Below are 19,553 nucleotides of genomic sequence, written 5' to 3' on the forward strand. Positions count from 1 at the left end.
TTAAATACAATTTCTGCATGCATCACACTCTGCATGAAGCTGATTATTCAGTTTTAAATCATTTAACGCATCTCGTTAATGGTAATTCATGAGCCGTGATGACTCAGGGGATAGAGCGTTCGCCTGTCAATAAGGTGAACCGGGTTCGAAGCCTAGCGATGCTGGGCGATACGAATTCCGCATCCGGTTTTCACCGACCACAGTGTTGACGTAAAATATCTTCAGTGGTAGACGTAACAAGGCTGAGGACCACAGTGGTGACGCAAATAAAAGTGGCACGAGAATATGATAAATTAAAAAACTATAAAACCATCTTGTTGACGAACAAATTATTTCATATTGGAAACAATCTGTATTCTTTCCAAAAAAGGAAAGAAAAAAAAGAAACTAACCCATTCCTGAGATAAATGTGGGAAAATTAACACCCGTCTAAAAAACCAACAGCTTGTTAGATTTCTGATTTTGATTTTAAATGAACAAATTTCAATATAAAATGCTGATTTCCAAGTAAGATGTTCTGATTTTTAACTACGTTTTTTTTTTGTATGACTACAATAGTTTCCTACTTAAAATGTTCTTAAGTTTTATTATTGTTTGTCAAAAATAATGTATTAAAAATTTGAATTTGATGAAGGAAACTTAAATAAACCCACAATATCTATAATAATCATAATAGTAGTTGTTATCCATGATGTTAATTACGTTTGTAAAGTCTTTGATAAAAGTTTAATGCTAAATTTACAGAGATAACTATATATATATATATATATATATATATATATATATATATATATATATATATATATATATATATATATATATATATATATATATATATATATATATATATATATATATATATATATATATATATATATATATATATATATATATATATATATATATATATATATATATAGCAGAGAGCGCCAAAGTTATATAAATTATAAAGTGTGTTGAATAAATATAGCTCATAAATTTTCTGCGATTATAATATATTGATGAGTTGTACCATATTATCTTGTATTATACGGACTATGGTTCAACTTGTAACAAAGATGGTTTAATTGAACACCTTAAAATGTGATGCAAATTTGTCTTAATTTTAAAACAAATTACCTTTAATGTTGAAGCATAGCTCTAATGTAACTTATATGCTTAAATATGGAAAAAATTTGTGTTAATGTTAAATAAAATACTCTCTCAGATAAATCGGTTAACGTTGATCACTAATACGGTGCAAATTTGCTTTAATATTGAAACAAATTTGCACCACATTATTGATCACCATTAACTGATTTATCTGAGAGTTTATTTTATTTAACTGAGAATGTGTCGATACCACACGGTTTACCATATTATCCTTAATAAACCTGATTATGCAATGTGTACTATGGTGGTTCAGTTTAGCATTGTAAAATGTGGAGCAAATTTACTTTAATGTTAAAGCAAATTTATTACGTTTAATCAAGGTTAACTGATTTATCTGAGAGTGCATTTATACCATAATAAAACTCTGCAAAAATACAAAAGTATAGTATCAGAGAATCTGTAAATGGTTTAAAATTCTTATTAAATATATGCTGATATTAAACGAAACAAAAATGGTGAAACAGAAACTCAATTTTTGATTCTGAAGTAATAGTAAAATATAATCGATATCTAAATGAGCTTCATTATATATTGTTAAGAAAGCAGCTGCATTACATCTGAAAAATCACTTTTGACAGATTATATATTTTTACGTAGTCTTATCAGCACTTTTGTATATTTTAAATAACCTTTGTGTTCTCACATATATCTCTGGTCTGATATTTTCTGCAACTCGGTAAGACTCAATTTTATTGTGACACATTATTGTATGTTTTTATAGAATGGCTGATGAATGTAGAGTTGCCAAAATGAAAAACGGAATATCTCAATAACATATAATTTAATTATTTAATTTTCATGCTCTAAGATGAAATCTTAATGGTTCTAGAATTAATCTTAAATTTTTGTGGCGACGATATTTTAAGTTGAAAAAAGTACTCTCTATGAGTAAAAATTCCTTTTTTTTTGTTGCGGATTTTGACTCCTGACCGTCAAAATACGGGAGGTTATTTGGAAATAATTAGTGCAGATAGTTGCAGATAGGAGAGAGATCGAAAGTTTCAGACTATTTATAATGCTTTCACACTTTGCATATTTCATTATATTTTTCGAGCATTTTAAAGTAACTAAATAAATTTTATACGCAATTATAATACACGTTTTTCAAAAGATGATAGTTAAGTAAAAAATAATTTTTTTATCATAATTTATTATTTAACTGTTTATTTAAAATGTGAACAGAATTGATCAAGTAGTTTTTGGGAAATAAGAATTTGAAATATGACTTTTTTTTACTACTCAGCATGAAAAAGGAAAACGGGGCAAAAACGGGTGAGTTTAAAAAACGTGTTAATTTTAAGGGGCTTAAACTTTCGACCACTCTCCAGCCTAAACTATTGGGATCATATTTTCCAGGTTATGGCTGCCCTCCATATTTCATGGGTCAAGAATTGAAACTCTTCGAACATAAGGTATGTTTATTGAGAAAAATATGTTTTTTAATCTGATTTCATAACTTAAAATATTTTCTGCACAAACTTATTAGCGACTAAAATTGAGACCTTCGAACCATTAAGACCGCAGCTTAGTACGAGACGATCTGAGTAATATATTAAAAGTCAGTAACTCCCTCATGCATATGGATCTCACATAAAAACATACAGTGGTGGCCAAAAGTGTGGACATTTTTTGAAAGTTTCATGTTTTTCAACTTTGTGTGCTTGTAGAATATATTAGAATATAGTAATTTAATGTAGAATTTAATAACAAAAGCAGAATTTAAATATATGTATTACGAAAAAAGTTATGGTCATTTTAGTAGAACAAACAAACACAAATCGTTTTGAATAAGGACGTGTTTTGTAATTAAAGCGTACTAGCCAATCACAAACACTGTTCTTAGGACCAATCAAATGTCTGTAACTATAGTTCAGGTTATTTGGATGGTAATAGAGTTATTGTTGTGGAAATATTTTGAGGAATGATGCATACTAGTACAATTAAATAGAATATTGCAGTTTTTGAATATTTAAAGTCCTTTTTTTTATTAAACTAATTTTAAACAATGCCATCAGCAAGAAGAACTAATTGGACATCCACAAAAAGAAGCCGAATTGTCATATTGAGAGAAAATGGGATCTCTTATGCTGAAATTGCAAAACAAGTTGGTGATTCAGTAACTTGTTCTGGTGTACGAAAGTTCTGCTTACGTTATGAGAAAACGAAATCGGTGGAAAATAAAGCCAAATCAGGCCGAAAAAAATGCACAAGTGCAACTGCCGATAGAAAAATTAAACGGCTATGCCTTCAAGATGGAAAAATTTCATCAGATGCCATTAGATGTGAAATGAATGCAGCGGGTATTGCAGTAAGTTCAAGAACAATAAGACGAAGGTTATCAGGATTTAAACTACAAGCGAGAATTCCAAAGAAAAAACCATATTTAAATCAAAAGCAACGCGAAAAACGAGTTAAGTGGACAAAAGAACACATTAAATGGCCAGAAAATCAATGGAAGCAAGTAATCTGGAGCGATGATAGTAAAATATCACTCTTTGGTAGTGATGGTGGAAAATATGTGAGACGTAGAGTAGGTTAAGCACTTCATCCTGATTGCATTGAAGCAACTATAAAAAACCCAACAAATGTCATGATTTGGGCATGTATGTCTGCAGGTGGTGTGGGACGAATTTAAGTAATTGATGGCATCCTGAATGCCAAATGATACATCGAAACTGTCCTGAAACCAAAATTGATACCTTCCATCAGGGATCTCTTCCCCTACAACGCACCATTACTTTTTCAGCAGGATTCAGCTCCATGCCACACAGCAAAAGTATGCAAAACATGGTTTCAAAATAGAGGCATAGATATGTTACTAAGGCCAGGAAACAGTCCTGATCTCAATCCAATTGAAAATTTACGGCGACGTTTGAAAATTCCTGTACGAAAAAAACGTCCATCCAATAAAAGACAACTAAGTGAAGCTATAATTGATTCTTGGCACCATGTGATTACGAAAGATGAATTCCAAACACTCGTTCACTCGATGAAAAGACGCTGTGAAGCTGTCTTAAAAAATAATGGTTATCCTACTTAGTATTGATTGTGTAAGTATCACTTTAAGAAATTGCAAATCTAAGATAGATCTTACTATTAGTTGCATAACTTTTTTTGTAATACAGATATTGTAATACTGTATTAATTATTAAATTTTACATTAAATTACCTTCAATTTGATATATCAACGTTTGGTGAAAATTAATATATTCTACAAGCAATCAAAGTTGAAAAACATGAAACTTTCAAAAAATGTCCACACTTTCGGCCACCACTGTATATATTTTTGCTTCATAATGCTATTGACATTCGTATTTGGACTGTAATTTAAATTTAGTCCTTATTTGGAGACTCCAAATAGTTCTTTGAAATCGCACCAGGTGGCAGGCCATTAAAGAAAGTTAAGAGAATATTATGTAATCTCTTTGGAGTCGACGGAAGATTCAAGAAAGAAGTGAAAATCTGATATTCTGTTAATTTATTTTGGAGGGTATATTAAATTACTGGAAAGGCTAATATATAATTTTACACCTTATTGTATTTAGTAAATGAAGTATGAGTATTCAGTTTTTCCAGGATTAAAATTATATAGGACATGAAGACACCAATTTTTGACTATACAGGACAAATATTTCCAAGAATAAATTATTACTCCACAATCCTGAGACAATAAATCGGCTTGTACCATATCGAAATGTTTTTTACAACTCAATTAAAAATTCAGGCATGAGATGGTTAAGGTGTTTCGTGTTTTATTTTGTATGGAAAGTATGTATTAGAAAATGTTTTATGAATTTATATTTTATTATTCGATTTAATTTTTTATGCACATTTCAGATTACAGATGGCATTCATAGCTAGCATTTTGTTGCTTGTGTACAGCACCATTGCTGTCGATGCTTTATTGAATGAATGTCCACCTTTAGAATCAACATTGTGCACCTGCACAATCAAGTGGGGTAATTTAACTATATTTTAGTACAATTAATTGCTTGTGTGTATCTGTTTCCTTTTAAGAACGTTTTTTGACTTATGGTTCTTGCTCGCTTTTTTCGTTAATCGGATTTTTTCCAACTGTTAAAAAGATAATATAACTCAAGACCTAACTCAATATTTAGAATTACCAAACACTGTAAAATATTCCGGATCAGATCACAATAAGAAATATAGGCTTTTTGAGTGCATCATCCGTAAAATCCATTTTACCGCAAAATCAATTTTTGTCGTAAAATATTATACCGTAATTTTGGCTGTAATAATAATTGAATTCAAGTGATTCTGCCACTCTACGGCAATTATTGCTGTATAAATTACAGTATTGCTCCTTAAAATGTTCCGATAAAAATGGATTTTATGGAAAAATGTAACAGCACTCTCAGTGCCTGTGCTTTTTACCATAATTTGAATCGGAATCTTTTACAGTGTAGATTACCACGGGACATTAAATTAAATGGTCTCTAAACAAAGATGGAAATTTTTTGACTGTTTCAAGTAATAGGTATTTTATAGATGACTGTAATTACTGACAGGCACCTGTTAAGAGCAAACTGTTAAGTTTCATGAATTTCAAAAAAATTATTATTTCTTACATATTGAATACTATCCGATTGAACATGCGTAAAGTGCAAGTAGTTTGATAATATATTTAATTTTTGTATATTTATTTGAAAGGTAGATTTCAATACTATGGTTATTAAGAAAAAGTATATGATTTCATAGTAACAGAGAATTTTTTTTTTCGAATTCAGTTTCAAAAATTACCAAAAATACACACGTTTTTTGAGTCATAAATGTAGGTACCTCTAATTTTCCTATGATGTAGGTCAATACTTTTGTCTTCAATTTTCGTTTGTCTGAATGAATATGTGTTTTTTTAAAAATAATTTTGAGTTATACAATTAGATTTATTGTAAATAAAATATAATTCACGTTGAACTTGAAGGAAATAAGATACCCTTTGAACAAAAGAGACACCATCAGACAATAATTTTGCAAAAAGAACATTTTTTTAATCATTAATAAAAAATTAGTTTTAAGACAAGGATTAACTAGATGGTCGACGGTCGACTGCTTTGTTTTTAAGATGGTGAACTAAGTTCAAATCAGATTGATGGCTTGTCGGTTTTTTTGCCACTGCTAGTTTTCGTAACCGGTTCTGTCGCAAACATCCACAGTGGCAGATGAACCAGACCCTAAGGATGTATTTGAATGAGAAGTAATGCAACTAGTACTATTGCCAACATGCTAATTGGAGAAGGTATTTGTAACTTTTCTTCTTAAGTAGCACAAATATGGATTAGTTTCAGTTAAAGGAAGCCTATTGGTATCAGTTCTCATTCTAGAGTACTTCTGTCTTTTGGGTTAGGAATCAAAATCAAGGAAAAGAAAAGAACTAAGCATTAACTGTCTAGTAAGTATTTTATTTATATTTGTCAGTTCAAAGCCGGCTCTAAATAAGAGGAAAAAAAATTAATTTTTATGATAAATGGTTGTAAATTTAACAATATAGTTAAATAAAGTTAGTTTTTTAGAGAAAAACTGATATTTCTAGTAAACATTTCGTATCTGATGAAATTCGAACATTTTCGAAAGTATTATCTTGTTCTTTTATTTCTTGCTTACGATAGGTGTGTAAAAGAACTCTAACTCTAAAGTAGAGAAGAAAAATATTTTTCTTCTCTGCAAAACCTTCTTTCAACCAGGCTCTCCATCCCTTTAAGCTGTCCAAAAAATGGGAAAAATCTTTCCCTGCAAAATAGTTTTTGACGAAATTCATAACCTTCTTCTTTGACGAAAATATTTGTGCTCCGAGTGTTTCTTTGTTTTTGTTTTTTTATGAACGAGGAAATGCGACTTGGGTCCACGCCTGGAGAGTAGGGAGAAATTAGTGGGTTTTTACCATCGATATAAGAGAAGAATCATCGTGGAGAAACAACTTTTCTTTCCTTTCGTTAATGCTACCGTTTTTCGTTAGCCTTTAGTCTGTCAACTAACGTTGCATAATATGAGCCAATAATAGTTTTTTCCCTTTCACGGTAATCTATTAAAGCGATTCTATGGCTGTCTTAGAAAACTATCATCAAAACTTTTCTAGCATAAAGAGCAGTTTTGGTCTTTATTTTTGGATCGATTCCTTCCTTTTAGTCCACTGTTTTGACTTTGATTTTGTTTCTAAACTGCAAAAATGAATCCGGGTTTCGTCTACACTGAGTAATAATAATAATTAAAAAAAAACTCCGATTTATATTGAGCGAACAGGTAGCGCAAATGTTTATTCGTGGACATTCTTGGTTCAAATTGAGTAAGCGTGGAACTCAATTTACAGTCAAATTGCGCATACCTATGCGCATACCGCTAAACACATTCTTTAGATATTTTTATACTCTTTAACTCTGCTTACTTTTCATGGATTATAACTATAACTATAACTCGATGATCATCAATCGAAATTTGCTGAATTTTAAAAATGTTTTTGCAAGCTGATACAGTTTTTGGTCGTTCTGAGTGTTCATTATCATCCAAGCTGCCACACTTTCTCTAAAGTGAAGCTGTATAAAATTTTCCAGTTGTTACTGGAGCAGCGGTGTCACAGAAGAGAGCATTTTCTTCCCAATAAGGTGAGCCAGGTTCGAATCTCAGTGGTGGTTGGTTGATATGAACTCTACTCCAGGCTCGCACCTACCACTTTGCTACATACATTGCTGAAATAAAGTAAAAAGTAGTAAATGATGGCGAAAAGTTGCTAAGTCTCCAAACATCGCGTCAAACTTCTTATTAATCTGTGAAGAATCTAATAATACCTAGATACTCACAATGTTTTTCCATTTCTGCAACTCACAAAAGTAATTTTGGAACAAAACCTTCTTGTTCAAATTAGCTGAAATTTCGGTCGAAAATTATCAAAATGATGTCCAAACAATTTTACGGACTTAGGTTGATTCCTACTGCTATTTTTACTTCAAGATAGTTTGCTTTTCGGACCGCATTTGTAATTTATATTAGTAGTTCGAAAACATTTCTTTATGGGAAATTTTTATTCTGTTTTATTAAATTATTTTGTGTTTTTGTGGGGAAATTTTTATGATTATCAAAGTACTTGTAAATAAAATTTCAATTATTTAAAGTAAATACTATTTTGACCTAGTTTTTCCTTTTAGGTCCCTTAGTTACTTGCTCTAAAATAACAGATGTAAAAACATTAAGGTCAACTCTTGAAGCGCTGAAAGGTTACTCTATCGACCTAGTACTATCCGATGTTGAACTTCCTGAATTAGCACCAGACACATTTCAAGGACTGCATATTGATCATCTTGCTATGGACAAAATCGAAGTTGCTTCATCAGATGTTATACAATTCCAAGGATTAGAAAAGTCCTTGACAATTCTTGAAATTGACAACAGTTTTAAAAAGAATCCGCTTCCAGGCTTGAAGTTAGACAATCTCGAAAATTTAGAGGTAGGTTTCAGAAAAAAATTTTACTTAAAAAAATTAGTCAATAAGATTTCAAACAATTATGATGATTTTTGGGGCAATTTTATCTAAAAAATTTCTCGAATATCATCTTAGAGTAAATCCTATTATTATAGAATAATTTATTCAGATAGAGAGATTCATCAAATTATTAAGTGCTTAACGGCAGGCATGTAAACTGTATTCAAAATAAACGTGTTTGGTAAGCAAAATTATCTATTTATAGTTTTGAACTTATTGAAATTCGTTCTGAGCATTATACAGGAATACGGTATCTACCCTCTACTAGTTTAAAATTTTTTTCCCAATAAATCAGAATCCGTGAAGCCAAATCTGTATTTAAACAATAAAAATATTAATTTTGATGTAACTATCTTAAAGTTTTGTTTTGTTTTTTAAGCTGTAAAAAGTTAAAAAGGCTTGTTTAAAACGTTTCTTCAACAAAAATATGCAGTGTATTTTCAAAACATTATCTTTCAGAATAATATTTTTGAGCTTCTTAACTTGGATAATAAATTAAATAAAAAAATAAATTTTCAAATTGAAATTAGGTTTGAATTGAGACAAGTTTTGTACTTGTAAACTAAGGAAATGATGTATTTTGTTCGGCTGCTTTATAGTTTAAATTTCAAAAATAGGAATTAATTAGGTTTGCTTTTCAATTTTTTTTACTTTTGATAAGTAGTACCTTAATTTTCGCAATTTATTCTTAATTTGCTAATGATTTGTTGAAGTTTGATAGTGTGTTCCTTTATCTTTTTTTAATTAATTACTCGCTGCTTAAACAGTGCAATTCATATTTTCATTATTTTTGGTATTAGGTTCGTAACAATATTAGGTTCGTAACAATTAATCTAGTTCCATTACACAGTCCTTTAGAGGGCATCAAATTTCAAAAAAGCGCTTTGAACAAAATAATATATATATATATATATATATATATATATATATATATATATATATATATATATATATGTATATATATATATATATATATATATATAGATTATACTTAGTACGGTATAAACTACTTTGTCAATGGATGATGTTTTAACTTTGTAACCTTCGGCTGTGTCCTTATAATACACAAGGTTTCCTTTTTTGTTGATGTATGTTTATTTTTGTCATGTTAAATAGCATTAATTTTTGTCCTTCGTCAAAATTTTACTTTTAGTATGTGATGATGACGGAAAATAACATAGATGATTTAACTAATGACTGGTTTGCTGGTGGCTCGAAGAAACTATCTACTATTTTGCTACAAAGGAATGATCTTAGGACACTAGGAGACAAAGCCTTCCAATCCTTAGATGGCTTGCGAATACTTTCGATTACTGGAAATTCTTTTAGAAAAATATCAAGATCTGTGTTCCCTTCAAATTCTAAAGTGCTAGAAAATATTGATTTATCGTAAGATTCAATTTGATCTGTTAATATTTTTTGTGCCAATTATTTCAAATGAAATACTGGTGAAACCGTAATAAGAGATATCTAAAAAATAAATTTAAGCGAGATTCTTTTACTGAAATTTAGGTAGCATTAAATAATTTACCTCCAGGATTTGAAGTGGTAAGATATTACTTGAAATTTGTTGGCTTCAAATATAATTAGGTGCAAATGAAAGTCAACATATTTCAAGCACTCAGAAATAGGCGCTCATTCTCAAGACTTGCTAGGCGTATTTGGCCATGATATAGCTTCTATAAAATTTCAATAAAATGAAAAGAGCAACACAGTTTTCTCTAACTATTGAAGCTTATGCGTATTTAATTGGCTTACCCAGAGGAACAAATTTTCAGTTGCACCTATGCAAACACATGATATTGCTTAATTTAGGTGTGGGAATTTCAAATCTGAAGTTGGTTTTGCTCCTAAAACTGCTGATTGCTTTTAAAATGAGCTTTATTGACTACTTTTTCGTCGTAATCAGTAAACTAAAAACGTTATGTATAACAAGGGGTCGTGTAAATGTTGCCACAAACTTCTAAGGGAGTTAATAATATCATAAAGATTAAAATTTCCTAGAAACTCATGTCTGGAAATGTCATAGCACACGTCTAGGAGAGCTTTCTATTATGACCTCTTCAGAAGTACATGAAGTAGCAATTCATAATAGGGAAGAGCCACTAGCGGCATGTGATGACATGTTCGGACATGGGTTTCTATGCAACTTTCTTGATAATGTGCCCTTACTTTCCTAGAAGTTTGCCATAGCATTTATACGAACCCTGTTATATACAGCATTTCTAAACTCGTATATTTCGAAAAAATAAAATAAATAAGTCATTAAAAATCGGAGTTTGTAGGGAGAAAACGGTTGCAGATTTGAGACCAGCTATCTTAGTTAGCTCTGCAGATGCAAAAGTATCTGAGATCTGTTTAAAAAAAATCATACAACAGAAAAAAATCGGTTCCCCAGTACTATGAATGATACGCACTCTGTAAAAACTGTGATGTAGTACCATCCGAATTCGGTGTTAAAAAATGTGTGTTATTTCAAGTTTATACCAAATAGAGTGTTTATAAATAAATTTAATCATAATAATTTTTATAATATCTTTAAGGATGAATTTAAATCCTGACGCTAACAATTGATAGAACTTGCGCTAAAATCAGATGAATATATTTTTTTTAAAAAAAATTATTTTCTTTCATTTAGGAGTACACTTTAAACCTCCAATTTCAATCGATTCATATTTTTTGTTTGCAATCGAAAAGAGAATTGAAATTCGTCTCGCCCATCTGAACATTCCATTGCGATAAGCAAGTCTGTCAATTGTTTATCTGTCAGTTGTATTAAATAACTTTGTAATTTCAACCAGCTCGGTACAATTTCATATATCCTCTCTGTACTCTGAATATATTTTATTATCAAACTAGTTTTATCTTTAGAAATATGGCATACTAGCAATACCTCCTAGAATAAGGAAGGCCTCAGCACGGGTTAACATAAATGAAAAATCCGATCCGTTGGTAGTCCAACGAAGTAGACCTGAATGGCTGCCACATTCTTCCATTAGCATTGGCGTCATTCATAGCTTTGATTTTGGCGAAATGGAATTCCGGTGACCATAACAGTCATTCCCTTTGGCGCCGGTTCTTCCCCTTCCACGTGTTTTGTTATTTTTAATTCGTTTTCGTGAAGTTTTAAGTTATGATAGCTACTGTTGGATTACATATTTGCAATATATATTAATGTGCCATGCCTTACCATTGCTGTGCAGTAAACTGCAAAATAAATTATACTAACGGTCCAAAAGTTGCCGTATTTAATTTTCCCAAAGATGAAGCTCAACAAAGACGTTGGCTACAAGCACTCTCACGGAAGGATTTTATCATCACTAAGAATTCTCGAGTAAGTTTTCTCACTTATAGTTTATTTCTGTTGAAATCGGGGTTCGTTGATTTAAATCAACAATTTCTTTTTTAAAATAATCATTCAGGTAATTAAATCAAATTATATTCATTTTTTTATTTTGGAGAAAAATATATATTAAATTTAGAAGGCATTTTAAATGAGATAGTACAAATTTTTCATGATTTTCATAGTTTTAAAATTTGAATATAATATTTCAATAAGACAAGTTTTTGAAACCGAAAGCAAATTGAGATTACAATCTGTTGGCCCGTTAAAAATTAAATCGTCTTCTTTTGGTGAAATAGATATCAATTTGGTAGAAACTGATAATGTAGAAAATGAAAAATTAAAGTTTGGTAAAGAAATTGATGTTAATGAAGATGATTTAATTCCATTAGTTTGTATTTTGCCTGTGCTTACTTATATTGCTGGTTTTTGTTGCTATTGTTATTTAAAACGTAAAAATTGTTCATCTTGTGAGAAATCTATCACATTAACGGATATCGAAGAGAAATTTAATGTGATAGATGATGTTGAAAACTCTTACATTCAAACATTAGACAGAGGTTGTTTGGTTTACCCTAAGCAAGAAATTGTTGACATAATCTTGCACGCATATGTGGTAGTTCAAAAATTAGTTTCTGAAGAGTTTGAAAGCTCATTTCTACAAATGCATAATCATAAAGTTTTGGCTATTGAAACTACTATTAATGTTTTGGAAAGAAAGGAAATATTCTTAAATGACAATCAATGCTCTGCTCATGATTCCAGTTTCATTGTTAAATTTTTGGTAACTCGAGCCATTAACACCTTTTTAAGCAATTATTGTAAAAAGCTAAATGATTCAATTTTAACTGAACGACTTAATAAAAAGAAAGCTAACTTAAACTTAAAAGTAACTCAATCTAAAATTGAACCAGAAACTAAGAAAAGAAAACTACAAACATTAAAATAAAGGAGCTGTTTGTTTTTTTCAACATTAAAATATAGAATCAATTTTTGATACAGCTTCTGTTTTTTATTTGTAACATTCATGACAAGTAGCATTATAATACTTTTTGAGTTTATTTGAAAAATATTTTGTATGACTAGACTAATAAATTAATGTTTAAGTGGTCATATTTTTAATAAGCTGAAGAGATTTAAAATGAAATCTTACATTGTTTCTATATTTGTATTTGAAATAAACAGTTTTGTTGCTTGTTTCATCACTTTTCATTTTTGAAAGCTGTAAAAAGCTAGTAACTTGTAAATAATTTTACTATACTACACTAATTTAAAATTGTGTTCAAATTTCAATAAAGTTAAGGATATAACTTTATATCAGCTGTCTTAAAAATGAAAATTTGTTTTCATAAAAATTTTTACTCAATGATAAAATTATTTATTATATATAGCTTGTTTTATGTATATATTTAAATGAAAGAATAATAATAAATGCTTACATAGATAAATTGTCAAATAATATTGTCTCATTCCTTAAAATAAATTACAAAAGGTATATTAGAGCGCAAATTTTTTTTTAATATCTTTATTTCAATTGATAATGCAATTAAAATAATTTTTCTCAGAATGTTAGTATATGTTCGATAAATTTCATTCTTTTCAGTAGAGACGAAAAGTGCTTAAAAAATTTTATTTTTTGAAAGGTAAGTTTCTAATTAAAAACAAACTCATATAAAGTATCCGATCGAAGCTTTTCTGAAAAGACGCGGTAAGGATTCTCGTTGGACTACTAAGGATTGAGAGGGGTGTGTCGTGCTGAGGCCTTCATTCTAGGAGGTGTTGATACTAGCCGCCTAAGGCGGCCAGCTGTCCGCCACGCTAAAGGTTCTCACAAATAAAGTTTTTTAAAACATAGCAGGAAATCTGAAGATTAGTGGACAATTAAAGTGTTCCTGTCCTGCAATTTTGTCTTCATATCCAGTTCTGCTGCAGATGTGTTATAGCTCTTGATGATGTTTGAAGATGTAATTTTGCTATGGTAACATAAGGCCTATGGTAACCTAACCTATAATATAACTATCAGGTGGAGACTTGTTTTTTTTTAAATAAAAGGCCTCAGAAAACAACGCCTAAGAAAAAAAAAACTAAAATGCTAAATACATGAAAAGAACACGAAAACGAATTAATTTTTTATGGTATCAATTTCTATTTCTATATAATTTTTTATGGTATGAATTTCTATTTCTATATCGCTACAAAAATTATCGTCTTCGCTTAAGAAAAAAAAATAGAGCGTGGAAACAAGAAGAAAAACTTATTATAACAATTATGAACAGCGCCGACCAGTCTGTGTAGGGGCAGGGAACTGTCCTTGCATCAGAAAGGTTCTGGGTTCGAATCCCGGGCAAGGCATGGATGTTTCTTTCCCTCTATCTGTGTTCTATGTCCTTTCTCCTTTGTGTGTGAATGTGTAAATGTGACCCGCCCTATAAACGGGTTGTGGTAGTGTGACGTGGGCGACGCTGTTCCACCGCCGTGGCTTCGCCACAGGTGCCCACTGGGTAACGAAAAGAGAATTAGCAGTTCTGGCACTTTCTGTGGCCAATGGACAATAGCTCCAAGTGCCCGCCATTAAAAAAAAAAAAATTATGAACAGCGACAAATATGTCAAAGTGAAGCGTTCTATTTACGGATCGAATATGTTGCCACATTTTTAATACAAAAGTTAAATTTTTCTCCATTTTGATAAATGTAAACTAACGCGAACCTTACAATTAAATTATTAATTCCTTTGTATATTATTGGTTTAAATTGTCGAAAATTAATGTTTCAACTGTAAGGTTCGCATTAGCATACATTTATAGGAGTGGAGAAATGTATATGCATTTTTTAATAGTTTTTTGAATATGGCTCTTTGAAGACGAAAAAGCATAGATTTTCTTACAATACTAATTGTAAGAAACTAATAACTGACTGATAACTAAAAAACTAATCCAAATTTTTGATAAAGAAAAAAAATACTTCTTCATTATGTCAAAACACAATTATGTGCCGAGTTTCGTGCCTGGGCGAGGTTTCTGGGGCGATATATTGTGATTACAGACAGACAGACAAACAGACACACACACAGCCGCGTTTATTATTATGTATAGATATACATCATACATTATTGATGCTTGCTTTGTATTATTTCATAAAAATAACTTTACTGACGTACTTTATGTGCATTTTATATCGTGATTATAAATCTTAGTGTTACTGAGCATTAAAAATGGTGGCGACTACCTTAGAAAACTACGATGGTGGCGACTACTACTGCAAAAAATGAATGCCTAAATTTTATGAAACTTCTTTGTTTTTGAAGAAACCGTTTCCTGGTTTAAGCTCAGGGCGAACATTTCGGCAGAGTGACAAAATTTCCTCGAGGAAGCCATTTTCGTTAAATGTAATGAAATATTACGTCATTCCGGTTTCGTCAAATTGATTCATCAGAGCCATGATGTCTCCGGGAATAATTAAATAAATAATCAGTATAATTAATAAATTCAGTGTTCGCCTTCCTATGTTGTGAGCCTGGTTTAAATCTCAGAGATGGCTGGTCCATACGAATTCCGTATCTGGCTTGCACCGACCACAGAACTGACGTAAAATGTCTTCAGTGGTAAACGGATCATGCATTAGAGTCAAGCTAACAGTGGGAGGTTTTCGTGGTTTTCCCCTCCATGTATCGCAAATGACGGTTAGTTCCATCAAAAAGTCTTCCAAGAAGGCGATTTTCCCCCAATATTTGATCCAGGAGTTTCCTTTTCGTCATATATTTGAGAGTTCACGTTTCGTCGCAAATCACTTGATTTCGCGACGCAATTCTCATAAATCACGGAAGGCTGCTCAAGGATTACTGAATCGCTAAAAGTTAGAACTATATTTCTGAGAGTGCAGGGTAAAAAAAACATTCTTGGTGTAATGTAAAACTCAGATCCAAGAGTTATGTATGGTGGTTCAAAACACCACTTTTGTGAAAAGTTGACGCCACCAATTACAGTGCTGAGATACACTGTCGTTGTTGTTGAGATGCAGATTATTTTTATAGTGTGAAAGCAAATAATACCCTTCATTAAAATCAGGGCATATTACACCTCCATTAGAAAAGTTACTTACACATTTATTTGAGTATGTTGCAGAAATATAACGCCTATATAAAAAGTACACATTTATTTGTAAGATGAGCGCAGAAAAGTTAATTAAACTCCAACTAAATTACAATTTTGCATATTATAAAGAGGGCATTCTTCATGTTTCTAAAATAGAACTAAATTTCCATCTTGCAGGGACAATAAAATAAAAGAGATTCCTTTTGGTTTGTTCAGCAATATGCCTGAAATAGTCTACGTCAATTTGGCTAATAATTGGATTAATACAGTTGAAGAGGATGAAACCATATTGAAAAAGACACGAATACATTTAGTAGGTGAGTACTGCCTTTTTATGCATTTGTGATTAGCTATTTTAAGATAATATCTTTGAATGGGTTAAATATTAAAATTATTTTTGCATCTCGTGCATGTTAATGCATTAGCTAAAAATTCGTGTTGAATTAAAATGTCTTTCATATTAAAATGATAACTAATATAAAAGTTGTGATGTTGTCCTCATTAATGAAAGAAAATTACTTTTTACGTTTTAGAAAAGAAAGTTACATACAAATTTAGACAGAACTTTTACTTGATACAAGTTAAGATTAATTTTAATGAGACAATTCTATGATTTTTATTACTTTTCGTTTGATGGGTATCAAACGAAATCGAAAAGAGCTGTCACCACATCATCCGGTTATTTATTTGACACTGGTGTTTTTTTAATTTTTATAACATTTATATCACACAAATAAAATAAAACACAAAAAGACATAAAAACATGATAAGAATAATAATAAAATTTGTTGGAGTTTGCTGCTAACAGTTTTTATACATTTATTTAAGTTCAATCGTCTATCTATCAGTTTTTGTTACATTAAAGAAAATTCTGCGTCTATTTTGAGGAATTTCTTTTGTTTGGTATCTATCTAAGTTCAGTGGTTTTTGATGGTTGAGCTAAAGTAATTTTTATATGTTTTTATAAATATGTATTTAATTAATACATTTTTAAAATAGGAAATCCATTGAAATGTGATAAAAATCTTGAGTGGATCTGTAAGAATGAAGTGACTTTGGATATCAATACTGCTAAATGTGATTCACCTAATTCAATGAAGGAATACTCTTTGAAAGTGTTTTGTGACGTAGCTGGAAAAGAGGATTAATATTTTTGACAAAGGATAATATATAATTTATGATGATTAGTAACAAGATGACAAACATATCAAGCAATGATACTGTGGTATATCATATTTTGTGCAAAATAAATTAAATTCTTTATATGATTTGTTCTGCTGCCTTTATTGTTTTGAAATTTCCCTTTATTTGAGTTAAACATTGTGAATTATAAGTAGTGTTAAAATGAAAAATGGTGTGATAAACAAAATTGAATCTTGTGTTGTTATACTCAACAGAAAAGCTTACACCAGTTGTTCCACATTAACCTTTATGGCAGGTTATTTCGTAATAACTGTTCTTAAAGAGTGTTCTTAAAATCACGGGCGCATGATCGTTACATTTGGAAGCAGATTTTACTCTATTTTTTAAATTAATCGTCCTTGCTCGTTGTTCCGAAATAACAGTTCTTAAAGTGTGTTCTTAAACTCACGGCTCATGGTCGTTATATTTGGTGACAGAGTGTTCCATATTAATCGTCCTTGCAGGTTTTTTTAGTCATAACTGTCCTTACAGGGTTTTCCTAATATCACGGTAATTACAACATACGATGATAGAACATAATAGGAAAATTACAAAACACCATACAACTTACGGTCGAAATACATTTTTTAAAATTCTAGAGGGCACTTTTTAGCTAGTTCAAAGCAGTAAAGTTTATTCATGTTGTAGATAAGCTCGAAAATGTATTTATACACAAATCAAGAGATGGTTATTGTATTGTAAGGGAAACGAATAGGTAACGCCATGAATGTTTTCCTATGAAACGCTCCATGGATGCAAAAACTTTTCAGCCGTTGCCCAATTGCTATATCATTGATTTTATTTACAAAAAAGTGTAACGGAACATTTTTATGTATGAACACTTTTATGTACGAGCACTTTTATGTACGAGGACTTTTATGAAGTTCAAATATAATAATTGCTTCTTTACCATTCGTTATTTTAGGGATTTAGACGTAGAAATAAGGTTCATGCTGTGTGCTTTAAATGTATACTCATGTATGAATATATTTAAAAATATTTTTCGTTCTTCCACCTTGCATTTTGAGTAATTTGCTTTATCCGCGGTGCCTTTTCCCACCCGATGTCATGGCTAATCGGTGTTTTACTGTACACGCATGTCATATTAAACGGATATTTCCCTTTTAAAACTGATGCAAGGCAGGTTTCTAAAATTAGATGAAATTATTAACCTTGGTACAACCTTTCAATTAAAATTAGATTTTTTTACAGTTTTTTAGTATTTTGGTTTCTAAAGCATATAGGAAAATTAAGTTTTCAGCTCTAAGAAATTTTAAAAATAGCAGGCAATAAAATTTTTTTTATTTATTTTACACTAGGGGACTAAGCCCCTTACTCGCTGCCCCTCTCCAATTCTGACAACTTCTTCGTAATAAATGTTAATTCTTTGAATAAAACAGTTTTTTTCTCTAGGAAAGTTGCAATTTTTCACTTTAAAATATTTTTATTTTAAAGAATTCTGTTTTCTTACGCTTGTGCCCCCACATCCTACGTCCAATATTTATTACTTTACTAGGAGGCTCTGCCCCCTGCTCGCTAACGCTCGCCAACCCCCTAGAATTGCTACGCAATCCTATGTGGATCACGCCGTGAACCATGGCTCGTTGCGCTCGCTCGCCAATGAACACAATGTTCTAGCACAAAGACGCATTCTAGCAATGACGCATTCTCACTTCAATTAATTAATTAATTTCTAATTGAGTTTAAATTAAATATTGTCATGTTTTTTAGTGCATGAATCTGAATTGAACAACCTGATAATGCTCACTCTGGTTATTGTTATCTGGTTGCTCAGTACGTGCTCTTGCGCGCCGAATCCAATCAATTAAAAATGTTTTGATTAAATGTTTTGATGATATTTTGAATAAATGTTTTGATGATATTTCTTTTCTCGCGCTGTTGCCAGCGCGAGAAAAGAAATATCATCGGTTTTATTGATACATACATACGTACGTATTAGCGTTTTATATAATATAGATACTAATGTCATTAGCAACAAAAAATAATAACCGTAAAACTGTTAATAAGATCAGACGCTGATTAAAAGAACTTTATCTTAAAATGTAAATGTAGAATTACATTATTCTAATAAAAATAATTTTGAAAAAATAATCCTCTTAAAGTTTTATTTTAGAAACAAAACAAAATCAAAAACGTAATAACAGTACAGGCAATTTTAACTCTTTAAATTAGGGAAATCAAAATATTGATAGGAAAGCAATAACTTCATGACTGATATCAATTCTATGCTGATGACAACCGAACCAATATGAAAATGAATGTGGGAAAACTG

General features: G+C 30.6%; 1 protein-coding gene across 2 annotated transcripts; it reads left to right on the plus strand.

Annotated features, from left to right (window-relative positions):
• Positions 1 to 455: 455 nt before the first annotated feature.
• On the plus strand, positions 456 to 17,346 carry LOC107454490 (uncharacterized). Of its 2 annotated transcripts, XM_087164981.1 has the most exons (7): positions 456 to 507; positions 2,509 to 2,564; positions 4,990 to 5,111; positions 8,310 to 8,608; positions 9,798 to 10,033; positions 16,256 to 16,395; positions 17,078 to 17,346. In XM_087164981.1, the coding sequence occupies exons 3-7, from the start codon at positions 4,997 to 4,999 to the stop codon at positions 17,224 to 17,226; spliced, it is 939 nt and encodes a 312-aa protein (XP_087021107.1). In that variant the 5' UTR covers positions 456 to 507; positions 2,509 to 2,564; positions 4,990 to 4,996; the 3' UTR covers positions 17,227 to 17,346. The 2 variants fall into 2 exon arrangements, with proteins under 2 accessions (XP_087021107.1, XP_042898971.2); XM_043043037.3 differs by lacking the exon at positions 2,509 to 2,564 and having other exon boundaries at positions 479 to 507.
• The last annotated feature ends 2,207 nt before the right edge of the window (positions 17,347 to 19,553 follow it).

The sequence above is a fragment of the Parasteatoda tepidariorum genome, chromosome 1 (genome assembly GCF_982258835.1).
Source record: "Parasteatoda tepidariorum strain Cologne lab strain chromosome 1, Ptep-v5.0, whole genome shotgun sequence".
Classification (NCBI taxonomy): domain Eukaryota; kingdom Metazoa; phylum Arthropoda; class Arachnida; order Araneae; family Theridiidae; genus Parasteatoda; species Parasteatoda tepidariorum.